At 47.1% G+C, this 14391-nt stretch overlaps 1 protein-coding gene across 5 annotated transcripts in view; it reads right to left on the reverse strand.

The window, feature by feature from the left end:
• The window catches only part of EML4 (EMAP like 4), a 133222-nt gene that overhangs the window by 78631 nt on the left and 40200 nt on the right, over positions 1-14391 (reverse strand). For 2 of the 5 annotated variants that reach the window (XM_065679285.1, XM_065679284.1), the window contains exon 1: positions 2688-2892. The exons of 1 other annotated variant lie outside the window; for it this stretch is intronic. In XM_065679285.1, coding sequence (XP_065535357.1) covers positions 2688-2751 — 64 coding nt within the window. In that variant the 5' untranslated portion in view covers positions 2752-2892. Of the gene's footprint in view, positions 1-2687; positions 2893-14391 lie in introns of those variants that run through there. 2 more of the 5 variants (XM_065679288.1, XM_065679287.1) reach the window with 1 other exon arrangement.

The following is a 14391-nucleotide window of genomic DNA, read 5'->3' on the forward strand; positions in this document are numbered from 1 at the left end:
TAATCTCCTGAATGGGCTGATCGTTGGTTTATTCAGTCCCTAACAATTTTAGCGAAAATATCAAGCTGAAAGTAGGACTTCTATGTCAAATTTGCCTGGCTTTGCCCACGTAACAGGCACTAGAAAGAAGAAGCTGTTGTAACATCTAAATCCTTAAAGCAGAGTTCCCCACTTGGGAGAACGGAGCCCAAGGAGGACCCAGTCTCACCCCTACAGAGCCACTGTAACACCACCACCTCTAACACCACTGCCTCCAGTGACTGGCAAACCCCACCTTAGGTGGGAAAAGACCACCTAAGCAACCTCTCTGCTGGTCTTAACACTTCTGTGCCGAGTTGTATCACTGAAGCTAAATTCTAGTCCAGATCTAAACTGATAGCTAAGATCTTCCGGAAGAACACATTATGACATAAGCCCTTGCCTGAGCTTTATTACTTTACTAATTAAATACAAGTAGAAAATGATCAGTTATCCCTACTGACACCAAGCAAAGCTCCTCTAAAAACGTGGTTAAGCTGCTCAACAGCACTGATACCCCACATGCCCAAAAGGAGGGCTAGTTCTTCATGCTGAATTGGGGATTTACTCTTCGCTTTGGCAAGAAATGAGCAATTGGACATACGGACATCTGCAGGTATACCTGTTCACAAAACAAATCACAAGCAAAGGTAAGGTGGAGAACTTCCTATAGGAAGGTGTATCACTATAGGGTACGAAACCTCACCTGAAATACCCAACTGTTAGTACAAAGCCTTCATCTCCTTCCAGTACAGCAAGAATGAGCATGTATGCCCTCCCACCCCCAAAAATCAATAGTTTCTACAGCTCATTCTCAGGCTTTTTCCTACTTGTTACCACTGCAAAGCTGCTAAAAAGCCCTCAAGGCAAGGAGCTCTCAAGGATGATGTCAGAGATCTCATAGGAACAGCAATTGTTGATTCTCCAGTACACAAGTTTCTTATCACTTGAATTTGCCAGCCAACACGTTCCTCAGTTTTATACAAAGGTACATTAGGTTTAATGACATAAGTAGGAATCAAGTTTCCTATCAGCAGGATACTGATTTAAATCAGCAGAATTCTTAGCAATGCACAGCTAAGAATATCCAAAGCCACATTTGCTTTTAGTTAGAAATGCACTTTCATGAGAAATGCTCTTTTATTCAGCAAAATCCTCAGCCTTGTATCAAGATTTTAGTAAAACTTCTGAGATGCAGGGAAAATAAAAATCAAAGAAGAACACATGTATTGGAAAAGAATGGATTTCACCCACCTTCCGCTGGAGTTACAGGCAAATCCCAAAGGGAAGCCCATCATGCCACACTCACTGCTGAAACTCGAGATATGCCTCAAACTCAAGTCTCAGACACTACTACATTCTTTTACAATCACAGAAACTCTTGCTATGGTTCAGTGCCAACGGAAACGTCTTAACATAAACTTCTCCTCACGAGTAACAAAGCTGCAAGTTACAGCCACAGACACGGCTGTTCTCCGCAATTCTGAAGATAAAAAGCCAAGCATTCAGCATTCACCTTTCTTTTCTACCTTAAAAATCCCTGCAAAAGGCTGCATGCAGGACTCGTAGTTTTCCAGTTTCCAACTCACCCTACCTCTTCCCCGGGGTTGCAACATCTCGGATTCTAAACCGAATGCTTCGAATTCTGAAGCAGATAAAGCGCAGCGCATTGCTTGCTTGAAGAAAGTACACTGCAGCAAGGTCATTCCTTTCCCCCAGCAAATACACACAGAAACCCATGCACTAAACCCCGCCTTTCTTTTGCACCGTTCTTTTCAAACAAACTTTCCTGCTTCAGGCCAGAAGTGTAAGTTTCCTATGCAAGATGCTGTATTCATATCAAAACCGCACGGCATGACCCAGCAAACAAAGACGAGCTGCTCGGCGAGGTCTGCTTCCTTCCTCCGTAACACGCTTCTCCACCGCACACAAGAGCAGCACCACATTTAACCTCTGATGCCATTTGTTGGTGGGTTGTTTGATGGGTCTTCTGCAGCTATAACTCGTATACTTTGGGCTGATACGGCTAGAACGCTGCTATTACGTGATTTACACTGATTTGATAGCAGCCGTCTAAAGAAAGGAGACGGGTGTGAAGTATTTCATTCTTCCCACAGCACTGGTAAAAATAAAGCGGGGCGAAACAAACCAGCTCAGTCCTGAAGGGCAAACGCATGTTCTACAGACACAAAAGCATAGCTGCAGCAACAGTTATGAACGAGGCTCTGCTGCCGCCTGCCCGAGGCCGCACGCAGCCCGCCCGTCCTGCAGCGCCTTCCTCCTGCTTTTCCTTTGTAAAACTGAAACGAGAGGTCGGGATGAACGACCCGAGCAGCTCCTTCCCAAGGGTCCCCTTGCTTAGCGCGGGAGCGCCCACACCAGGAGCCCCCCCCGCATTAGCGCTGTCATTATGCCCCCACACCGCCTGTGCTGTCACAGCCACCCAAACACCGGTTAACGCCGTTTGTACTCCTTCCGTGTGCCCGGGGTCAGGGTACCGCTGGGAGCGGGGCGAGCGGCCGCAGCCCGCGCCAGTGCACCTTGCCGCCGGCAGCGAGGGCGCAGCCCGCTTCCCCACACCAGCGGGTCCCGACCGCGGTACTCCCTCACCGCTTCCCCTCCTCGCCCCGCAGGGACGGGCACGGCCGGGCGGCGCGGCGGTACGTTACCCGTGCCGCAGCTGAGCGCGGCGGGCTCGCAGCCCGCGCCCACGCAGGACAGCCCGTCTTCCATCCCTCTCTCCGACGCCGAGCCGGCCCCTCCGCGGCTGCTCCCCCCGGCACGGCTCAGGCCGAGCCGCCGCGCCCCGGCCCGGCCCGCATGCGGCGGGCGAGACCCTCCGGGCCACAGCGCACGGCCGGAGGCGCCGGTCCCGCAGCCCCGGCAGCAGAGCGCGGCCCGAGGGGGCGGGATGGGGCCGAGCCGCCGCGGCTGCGGCAGGGAGGGGCCAGCGCCGGGCCTCAGCCGGCCCCGGCCGCCCGCAGCACGGCGGTACCCCCCGGGCACCGCGGTCCTAATGGCCCGGGAGCTGCCCCAGGGCCGCCTCCGAGAACAGCCGGCCGGGGCCGCCTCCCCTGCCCGCAGGAACCCGCTGCTCCCAGCGCCAGGCACTGCCGGCTGGCTCCGAAACCCCGGCGTTAACCGTAAGAAGGCAGCAGGAATCAATTTGCCCTCGGTCCGGGCGTAAGGAACCGCTAACGGAAAGGGGTTTTATACTTCAGATAAACCATCACTGCCCCGAAGCACGCCTGTGTGTCAGAAACACCCCGGTTCTAATCAGAACAACGCGACATGAGCGGTTCGCACGGGGGGAGGAGGGGAGAGGAAGGCGGAGGGTGTTTGTTTAGCGTTATATCCGAATGTTTTTCATCTGACATCGTTCGAGACGAAAAAGCAATGACATCACTGGCAATATACTCACATCCATTATGTTAAACCGGAGCAAAGTACCGCGGCTTAAAAGCGGCAGCTTCGCGAAGCTGGCGTCCTATTCAGCAGAAGGCAACTCCTATTACAAACGCATTACAATCCATTTAATGTGGCCGTGATTTCGTCTGTCTTGCAGGATGAAGCGCAGCCAGATGAGAACTAATGAATGCAACATGTGTTCATTCTTTTGGTAGCCGTGCCTGAAGCCAATTGGCAGGACGACTACAGCAAGATAAATGTCAAAACAAAACTATTTGTGAGTATGTACTGCATAGAGTTTGCCTCTCCTCTCTAGCATACTTCACATAGCTCATGATTTTCAAGCTTTGCAAGCATATTAAGTAACTCTGAACCAAGGTTTTGATTCCCAGACAACAGTGAGATAATAAGAGAAAAAAGCACAGGGGAAGCCCATGTGTTCATTCAAAAAACAAGGAGGGGCAGGACTTTTTCCACTGTCACAAATGGCTGATGAGAAGGTCCATAGCAACATACGCAGTTAAGAGAGCATACAGCGGGGTTTGCGTGTTTTCCCCAGGATTATCCATCTACATCATTTCAGCAGTACTGTCTTTTCCCAGCACATGCTGGAGGAACGAGCTCTGCAGTGATTTAAGAGAAGAGAAAGGGAGTCAGGTGAAGCCAGCTCTGCAGCCACACAACTACCATCATCAAGAAAAGGAAGGGACTAAGAGACTGAATGATGGAGGATAATAAAGGGTAAAAGGGAAGGGCACGCCATTAAGGAAAGGGGCCTAATGAAGCCATACGCCTCAATACGCAGCCATGGCACTGGGATTGACCAAGAACCCATGCTCCCAGCTTCTCCCAGTCTCTACTTGCATCACATTGTCAGGTTAAACACTCTTGATTGCAAGCTGAAACGCTGAGTCTTACCTTGGGTGGGCTGGACACACAGAACTACTGAACATGCACAGACATACATTGTGGTATCCCTTCAAACTCAACATCCTCCCTAATACAACTACGAAGCCTTGAAAGATACTGCTGGCAAAAATGCTATCTGAGGCCAGACAGACATTGTATTATCTGGTAAAGACCAGCACAGAGAGTAGAAAGAGGCTTGATTTGCAATTTTAAGAGGTCATTAGTGCTCTAAACAATGAGAGATTAAATAAAACTGGCAAAGCAGCATCCAAAGCAGTTCAAACTAATGAATGTTTTTAGAATGTCTCATTTTCAGAGTAAGCAAAACATTTTGCATTTAAAGAGTTAGGATCTCCTTAAAAGGCTATGAAATACTGGTATTCCCAGGTAGCTATGACCCTAATTTTTAGCTGTAACATAATGGATTACCTCAGCATAGAGAAATAGAATAAAGCTGCATTACAGCAGAATTTTAAACACAGAGTAATGCCTTTTGAATAAAGAACATGCAGGGGGAGACAGAAAGAACCAAAGCGAATGTCAGAGCACCTTCAGAATGATGCTCTTACATTTGAAGTAAGACTTCAGAAGGCCCACCGTATACAGCTCACCCCGAAAACAGAACCAGTCTCAGTCCTGTTCCTGCTGGGCTAAAGACTTGCATCAAAATTCATGGATCTGCCTTTAAATCTCTCATTGAAAGCCTGAACTCCTCATCAGAATTTGCCACTCTTCCAGCTCTGGCCCATACCCATCCTTCTAAGCAATCTTCCCATCTTTAACAGCTGTCTATCTCTAACCTTAAATACCATCTCAGGCTCCTCTTACCATTAACATGAATGGTGGGGGGATGACGAGATACTCTTCATATGTATTTCAGATAAGCACAAATGATGAAACAAGTACTTAAAATATGGCTCAGACCAAAATAAAACACATATGACACAGGCAAGTAACCTTTGCTTAGAAAAAAACAACCTTCTTGGAATGTTAGCAGTACAAAGTACAATGTTACACCATCAAAAAACCAACCCTCTTCAATCTAACGTAATAAAGCCAGTTAAAGATCAGGGACAGAGCTCTGCAGATTGCCCAGGCATGTATTCATCCCTTGCTTGTGTGTCCCCAGCGTACGGATACTTAGGAACATCAGACATCTGATAAGAACAGCGGATGTCTCAAAGACCACAGCAGCCGCCACGTTATGAAGCTATGAAAGGAATCATTTTAGACACACCTCAGGTTTCCAAGCACCAAAACCCACTTCAAGCCACCTTCTCTTCAGAGGTGGGAGCAAACAGTGAAGGCATTAACTCTTTGGAGTCATCGCTTCCATATGAAGAGGAGCAAGGGGGTCCCCTACCCCACATCCCATGTTAGGGTGGTTCTAGTGACCCAGAGCTGGCTGAGGAAACTGGGGGTGCCCCCTGCCAAAGCCACCACTCCCCCCAGCAAAACAGATACCATATTCCAAGGACACCTTTAGTAATTAAATACCACAGAGCAAGATTCTTCATTGAGTTTCCTTGGCAAGTGATCCTGCTGCTAAGAAAGTACCTGCAGTTCCATGAAATCGGGAAATGGGTTTTCACAAAGCAAGGGTCTATTCATCTCCTCCAAATTCAGGAGGCTGTAGATCCAAGCCCTGCCGCATGAGGCAATCACATTGTTATCTTCCCTCCAAAGCACGACTGGAAACCCCTATCTACCTTTCCTTCAAAAAGCCCGTAAGTAGAGCTGTGCCTGAACAATGCGAAGCACTGAAGCTGGTTTACTGACTGTCTTGCTGTTGCACTGCAAGAGGGCAGCACTAGTTAATTTTGTTTCTTCACACATATAAAACTAATTGCATTTCCACTGGCAAACAATGCTGCAATTACTGGGCTTTTCTCTTCCTGAAAAGAACCGGCAGCCCTGTTTCAGTTAGCAATTAACCTCACGGCCAAACAGGATCACCTTTCAGCAGTCGCATGCATCTGTGTTCCAAGTATTATCCATACCCCATGGAGAAGAGAATAACGATGATTTCTTTAATTGCTACCCAGTTTCTAAAGACTTAAAACCTTTTACTCCTTTTTCCTTGGTGGGAAAAAAGCCAAACAGAAATCCTTTCTGGTAGCAACAGCGTTTTTAAAGCCATGTTTTCCCTGCAATCACCTAACCAGTACAACCAATCTGACCAGATCAGACAAAAATACACACTTGGGTTAAGGACGCTCATTGCATCAGGCAAGTGATTCCTGTTTCCACTTGTGAGGTGGACAGAGGTTAGTAAGCTATGGAGGACAAGGAGAGCCCCAAGGGATCCAGTGCTCCCATTAACTGCAGGATGCAGCAGCCTCTGCTCACTCCTCCTGTTCACTCCAGCTGCTGGCACTGTAATAAAACCTATTAAAGTCCCATTCTCTGGAGCATTAATACCAAGAGTGACGGAAGACGGAACCTTTGGCTATGATTAAGCTCACTTACAGCTGGCATATGGCAGCACTACTGCTAAAATAAGCATCCCTGCCCTTCTCCTGCATCCTTCCCATCCCCATCCTGCTCCTGCCATTGGCACAACAGCTCACGCGGCTGCCCAGGGAAGCACACTGGGAGACGGAACAGCATGAAAACTAACCCTTCACAGCAGAACAGGGAAACTCACCAGGCCAGTCGTATGGCATATGGCACAATGAGCAGTGTTGCAGCACCCTCTGGGAAGAGTGGTGGGAACCATGCCTGTCACCAGCAGCTCTGCCCGTAGATGACGGAGGGTGATTGTGAAACAGCCACACTTGTAAATCACATTTCATTGCCAAAACCTGAGTGAAACAACTGATACAGACGAGCGTGAAGTCCCCCACTGAGCAGTGCCAGGCCAAGACATGGCAGAGAACACAGAGCTGTGCCAGAAGCCATTCCCTTACCACCCCTTGCAAACTCTAGACTGAGCTCCTTCGTCCTACAGGAGTTTTACTCAATCATAGACAGCATGCAGAAAACTTGATGAACAATCAGATCACAGAATCATGGAAAGGTTTGGGTTGGAAGGGACCTTAAAGCTCATCCAGTTCCAACCCCTGCCACGGGCAGGGACCCCTTCCACTGGAGCAGCTTGCTCCAAGCCCCTGTGTCCAACCTGGCCTTGAGCACTGCCAGGGATGGGGCAGCCACAGCTTCTCTGGGCACCCTGTGCCAGCGCCTCAGCACCCTCACAGGGAAGAGCTTCTGCCTTAGATCTGACCTGAACTTGCCCTGTTTCAGTCTGAACCCATCACCGCTTGTCCTATCGCTGCAGTCCCCGATGAAGAGTCCTTCTCCAGCATCCTTGCATATTCCAGACCACAGTCCAGACTGTGTATCCCTGCATTGTGGCCCATGAAAACATGCAGCTTTGTCCCTGAGAAAAGGCAGAGCCTGAGCAGCAGCATCCTTGTTAGGTGCAGTATTTCTGTGCAGAGAACCACAGTTTTGTCTCTGTTCAAGAACCTGCACAGCTTCAAGCACACAAGTTTTGCACAAGTGCTATTTTTAAAACTACAGGTCAGTCATACAATGGTGGTTTCTGTTTTCTGAAAGTGATCAGCAGAAGTTTAAGTCCTATTAAAGACAACTACTTGGTATCTTAGTTTTATCAAGGCTATGGTTATGGACTAGCTGTGATTAAGTGACTGCTGTCCAATCACTTAGCTCATGCCAATAGAAAGAAAAACATTCCTTTTGCCATGCAGAAGTGGGGAAACAGCAGGGGAAAGCCCAACTGCAAACATGTTTTCAGAATAAAGTATCTACTTCTAGAAACATGCCACTGCTCAGGAGCAGCATATTCCTTCAAAACAGGATTAAAGGTCATTCTTGCGCATCAAAACACCCCTGAATGTTGGCCATTTCCACCAACAGGCTGCTCTGTCAGTGACTATTTTCACTCCTTTCAGAAGCATTAAAAAATAAACCCAGTTAAGTGGAAAACCCAACAGAATTTGAGTCCAATACTTATGACAGAGACCAGAGAGCTGCTCATTTACTGTCCACTTTGAGATGCTGAGGAAGTGGAAAAGCCTTTACAAAAACATCCCCAAGAAGAAGGGCAATCCCTCACACAGCGCTGCTCCGCATTACAGATGTATTTGTATTGCGGATGTTTTTGTATTGAGGATATATTTGTATTGAGGATATATTTGTATTGAGGATATATTTGTATTGAGATAACTGCCCCACCTGAGGGGTGGGGTGATCATCTCCATTTGTGACCACACAGCATGAACACAGTACTTCTGGTTTAAATATTACCTTGTACACACCAATGTGATGTAGGTGTCAGACCTTAAGCTCTTACAACACTTGAGGGTTTGACCTTATCAAAAGATCATTTATAGCGACACAGTTGTGACATTATATATAACAGCTGTACAGCCCATAAATTAATTACCCTTCTGATGGCAGACTCCTAAACAAAGTGATTTAAAAGGAGTCTACTGTAGAGAGACCGTTTTATACCGTTGCCACTCCTTTAAGCTGCGCTGATGGCAGATTCTGTCCTGTCAGTAAAATGGGTCACTGTAATAAACATCATGGCTTATTTACAACTATAGGGTTGAAGTATTGTGAAATCCTCTGGCAGGGCTGATGAGGTATGCTGTTGTAAGAACATAACAGATATACATAGCTATTTTCTTTCAAAGACGAATATAAAACTTCTGCTTACTTTTCTCGTTTTTCTGTAGTGTTCTCAACATCCTATTTCAGCTTCACTTGAAAACTTGGTGCATATAAAATGGGGAGAAGAAGGCACCACTATTTCCATGACATGTTTGATAAAAAACTGGCAGTAGGAGGAACGAGCTTGGTTCACATGCAAAGGCCAAGAGGCCTTTCAACTATGTCAACAAAAGCAACCTGCCACACTAGAAGTCACACTTACTCGAAAGCCTGAATAACATTTATTGATCCAAAACTAGGTATTGATTTCCAGTTCATTCTTCCTGTAGGAACAGTAATGTTACAAACTGCTGGCACACCTGACACCTTTGCCAGCCCCTCTGGAGAAAAACCAAAGGACAGCAAGAGACAACAAGCAACCCAGCATCTTAACTGGTAGCTCTTTCACATGGCAAAACCAAGGGCAATGTTTGCCTACAGAAAAGTCTGTTGATATTACCAGGATAAAAATCATTCCATAGGTCAGGAAAAAGACCTCTTTCCTCTGGCTCATCAATCTTGTTATGAAGCTAAAGGTCACAGCCAAGAACAAAATAGCTGCTTAGGGAAAGGGAGAAGGAGAGGCAGGAAACGGTGGTGTGCAGCGGTAGAGTCCAGTTGAACTGGAAGCTCAAACGGCTGTGGTGTCACCAAGGACACGTCATGCTATGGGGGAAAACCATCCTACAACAAGGAAAATGAAGAAGGTCCTTGGTGGCTTTAAGAAACGCAGTTGTATTTCCCAAGAATCCAGCTTACCAAAGCTTCCCAGACCTACTAAAGGTCAGAAGCGGCAGGAATTTGATGGTATCCTATTACCTAAAGAGGCATTTTCATACACCGCAAAACTCCCAGCCAAGGAGCTGGGGATGGTTAGGGCAGGGTATGAATCAAGCTCACTACGTCCCGACTTCACCACAGGACGCTTCTGTACTCCAGATCAATCTAGTCATCCTCAAGTAGTAAGAGCTGGAGAATGAGAGAACAACCCGTGACATACTGAAGTCACAACTTCAACAGGAAGTAAATCAAGCCTCAAGTGAAATTTACCCATCTCTTCTTTGAGAAGGACGAAAGTCTGTGATCTAAGTGAATAAAATGCCTCTACACCTAGAGGCTACTTCTTCCCTTGCAGAGATGAGAACACTGACTGCTCTAAGCTCCCGAGGGCTTGGGATGAGGAATAATCTATGTATGTATTTGCATAGGAAATAAACTACAAGAATAAAAGCTATTTCCAGCCTACCCATGCACCTTTCCTTGAAACGCAGACTATGGCAGCGTTTGTACGTTTCTTAACAGAAGAGGGCATCCCCAGCGCATGCTCAGCAGGCTCCATGTAACTGTAGCTGCTTAACATGCAAATTGTCACAATCAAGACACCTCCACCTCAGGGTTTTCACAGAATCCCAGCCTGGTTTGGGTTGGAAGGGACCTTAAAGCTCATCCAGTTCCAGCCCCTGCCACAGGCAGGGACCCCTTCCACTGGAGCCGCTTGCTCCAAGCCCCTGTGTCCAGCCTGGCCTTGAGCACTGCCAGGGATGGGGCAGCCACAGCTTCTCTGGGCACCCTGTGCCAGCGCCTCAGCACCCTCACAGGGAAGAGCTTCTGCCTTAGATCTAACCTGAACTTGCCCTGTTTCAGTTTGAGCCCATCACCCCTTGTCCTGTTGCTGCAGTCACTGAGGAAGAGTCCCTCTCCAGCACCCATTTTCCCTGAACGTGTGTTTCTCTGGGCACTGTTTGGGGAGGCAGTCACTTTGCAAGAGAACAGATCTGAAGCAATCTTAAGTGTCACCATCCCATCAAAATCTCCATTTTTCACTCTTCTGTCAAACTGCTCAATATTCTGCCACCCCACATGAAAATAAAGCGTAAAATTACACTACAGCAATCGGGAAATAAGGAATTGTTGCAAGTCACATGGGCAGCTTTCCTGCCCCTGAATCCCTGGGATATTCACATTTTAACACTAAACACATTCCTATCTCAATATTTACCCTCAAAATAGCTGCTCTGCCCTTTCTTCCTTGTCATACAACACCTTCTCGACAAGTGTGCATCACTGTAAGGTGGATCACAAGGACACAGCTTCCCCCAGCCCCTTCCAAAGTCAAGAGAGAGCAGTTGTGGATTGCACTGTACTTCACAGCTTGCAAGCTTTTCCTAACAAGAGGATTTAGACCAGTATTTTTCTTTGCTAGTCTCTTGAAAGAGATCAAATCACTCATTTTGTTTCACCTAAGGAGGATTATTTGATTTAATGAGTAACGCATTTGATGGGTACTCAGGCAGCTGATTTTATCTGCTTTGTGGCCAGCCTCACCTTCCATTAAGGCAAATTACAGGTCTGAAAGCATACCTGCAACCAGAGGAGATCAGTTTGTTCCTGCTGCATCTTCCAAATCCATGGAGGATACGTGCAGCACTGGGGGAGTGGGAAGTAGTACAGAGGAAAGGATTAAATTAAGCAACAATTTGGAGGAAGCGGCTTGCTGCCTTCTGTCTCCAGTGATAAAATCAGGTCTACGGCATTAAAACCAACAGGAGAGAACACTGCCGATTTGCACTGTCTCCTTCCTTTTCTCATTTAGGAGTCAACTGCGCTCCTTAGGCAGCACATGCATTGAAAGGAGCAAACCAGCAGAGCTGCATTTGCAGCTTGATCCCGATCTCCCACCCCAAGAGCCAGACAAGAGATGGGCTGCATCCGAGACCACTGAGCACAAGCTTCACGCGTCAATGTGTGATCAACATCTGGTCTACAGAAGAAAAACAATCACAGAAGCACAGAATGCTTTGGGTTGCGAAGGACCTTCAAAGCTCATCCAGTCCAACCCCCTGCAATGAGCAGGGACATCTTGGGCTGTCTGTACCACATGCAGGCATACATGGTGTGGAGCACTTTGATGCTGGTGGGAAGAGCACAGTGGCTTTTCAGCACAGGTCCACTTTCCTACAGACAGGATGGAGCCCGGCTGTGGGAATGAGTCAGCCATCCCTGAAAACACACCGTAAAACACTTGTAGATAACTGCTTTCAAGGTGCCACTCTTCAGTAACAGGGGTTAGAGTGGGAATAGCCTGTACTTGGCACGAGCCTCTTGAGTGAGGAGTTTCGTTTAAGCCATTAGCAAATGAGCAGTTCAAACTAGATTCCCTGTTGGAAGATGTGATTTGGTAAGGAATTGTTGGATCCCGCTGCCCAGTTTTGCGGGAGGAGATGCTGGGCAGCTGAGGTGCTGGGTAAAAGGGGACATGGCTCTGAACACACTCCCAAGTGAGGTGAGGCTAAAATCAGTGAGGAACCCCAGCTGACTGCAAAGGGAACCGGGACTCACCTCAAGGCTACTGTGCCCTTTACACTGATATCATTTAACATAGCATGGGAGTTCTGACAAGTTACTAAAACAAGGCAGCCATGCAGGTACAAAAGCACTCTGAAAAACAACACTTTAATAGAACTATACAGAAATAGCGTTTGGACAACTTGGGCTATAGCAAATACATGATACCATCATTCCTGCTTTTGTGGCATCAAGTTCCAAAAGATTATCAGGGGTACCTTTGTAAAAGGAATGGCTAGTAATGTTATTACTCCCTCAGATGAATAAGTTGCAAAAGCAATTTTAAGTGCTTCGATTTTCATCCGTGTATTTTTAATACATTTATAAAGATGACAAAAGCAGACAGAAGGCCATTGAAGCAACTGCTTTAGAGCACGCCATGAAGTAGGACAAGCACAGGTATCACTGACTTGCTTCTCCACCGGATGAATTTCACTGCTGTTCATTAGAAATGAGTCTATGGACTATGATTCTGTATTATAGAGTGCTATGTTAAGTACAGTTCTGCCTCCCAGGAGCCTGCAAACCTGAGAATTAGTCCACACCAGTTAATTACTATTAAAATCTGGAACACCAGTTACTACCATAGACGTTCTCCTTAGAGAGAAAGCGGCACTGATTTGTCATTTATGTTTTAGCTCTATCTTAAAAGCAAGGTGGTATAACTGAAGTCTGAAAAATAACTCTTTGCAGTTACTAATAGAAAGTCATCTTTCCCCCTCTAGGTTGCTGCCCTGGTACTGTTGCAGATACCACCCCTCATGGTATGGAATAGTATAAACTAACTCCCCAAGCAAGGCATGCATTATTCAATCCATTCTTTTTTCCAGATGTTCCACTGCTCTGGGTTTCTTTACAATCTAACCTAAGCAGACAGTGCACCATCCTACACACAGCGTTAACGTACTCAGAGCCATCTGCCGGCTTCACAACACACAAAAGGGATGCAGGAGGAGCAGACAGCAGGATGGGTTAGTGAGATAGCAGCTTGCTATAAACAGTGCCAGTTTAGATTGAATGTTTGTTTAAACCAGGTGTTATATGACAGGTATCTGCCACATCTGAGCTCTTACACTTCATGAAGCAGATCTGCAATACAAGGCCAGCCTCAGAACGCTGAATGACGGAGGGGAGCAATGCTTTATCAGACCAGGTATTTTTTCCCTTCATGCTGCACACCTGATTCTCCTCCTGCAGCTTTGAGGGCCACTGACTTCCCAGTGTTATTAAACACAGAAATCCCCTTCCCTCAGCAAGAGGGCCCTTAAACCCCCCAGACTTGTGACGCATCCACAGTCACACCCACAGCAACAGTGCTGATGATGCTGTAAAAACCCCGCACCAGGAGGTGCACAAAGCCTCCCCCAGGAGGAGTGCTGGAGTTCAGCCCCTGAACACAGAGCTCTTGGCAACGCTCCCTTCTCTTCTCTTACTTGAACATTCACAGCAAAAGTGAACAAAGCCTCTGATTTCCACAGGTCATATTGATTGTTCCAACACATGCTGATCTCCACTTGGTCACTGAGCCACTGACCATGACTCTCTGAGTGCAACCATGCAGCGAATTCCTCATCCAGTGAGTGGTCCATGTGTCAGATCCATGCCTGTCCAGTTTAGAGACAAGGGTGTTGCGCAGGACAGTGTCAAAGGCTTTGCACAAGGCTGTATATGGACAGGTAAATTCCCAAAGGAATTTCAAAACATGGAACTGACAAGGAAGAATAAGGAGTTTGCCTTTCTTAACACAATTCCTAAAATCCAGCCACATTCCCTGCTCTCAGCATCACTGACATTGCAGGAGTATTCCCACCACACTTAAGAGGGGCTGCACATTGACAGCACATCCACACATGGGAATCAGCAGTGCCAAATTCCTCCAGTCTCAGTTTAAGCCAGCCAAGACTGGGTATTTTTTGCTTCTATTCATTGTTCTAGATGCACGCTGGCATTTGGGGCCCATTTCAGTGTGTAATTCCTTTGTAGATCGTGAAAACTAAGCAGTAAAGTATATCAATGAAAACAAAGTCATCG

This window comes from Lathamus discolor, chromosome 5, assembly GCF_037157495.1.
Source record: "Lathamus discolor isolate bLatDis1 chromosome 5, bLatDis1.hap1, whole genome shotgun sequence".
Classification (NCBI taxonomy): Eukaryota; Metazoa; Chordata; class Aves; order Psittaciformes; family Psittacidae; genus Lathamus; species Lathamus discolor.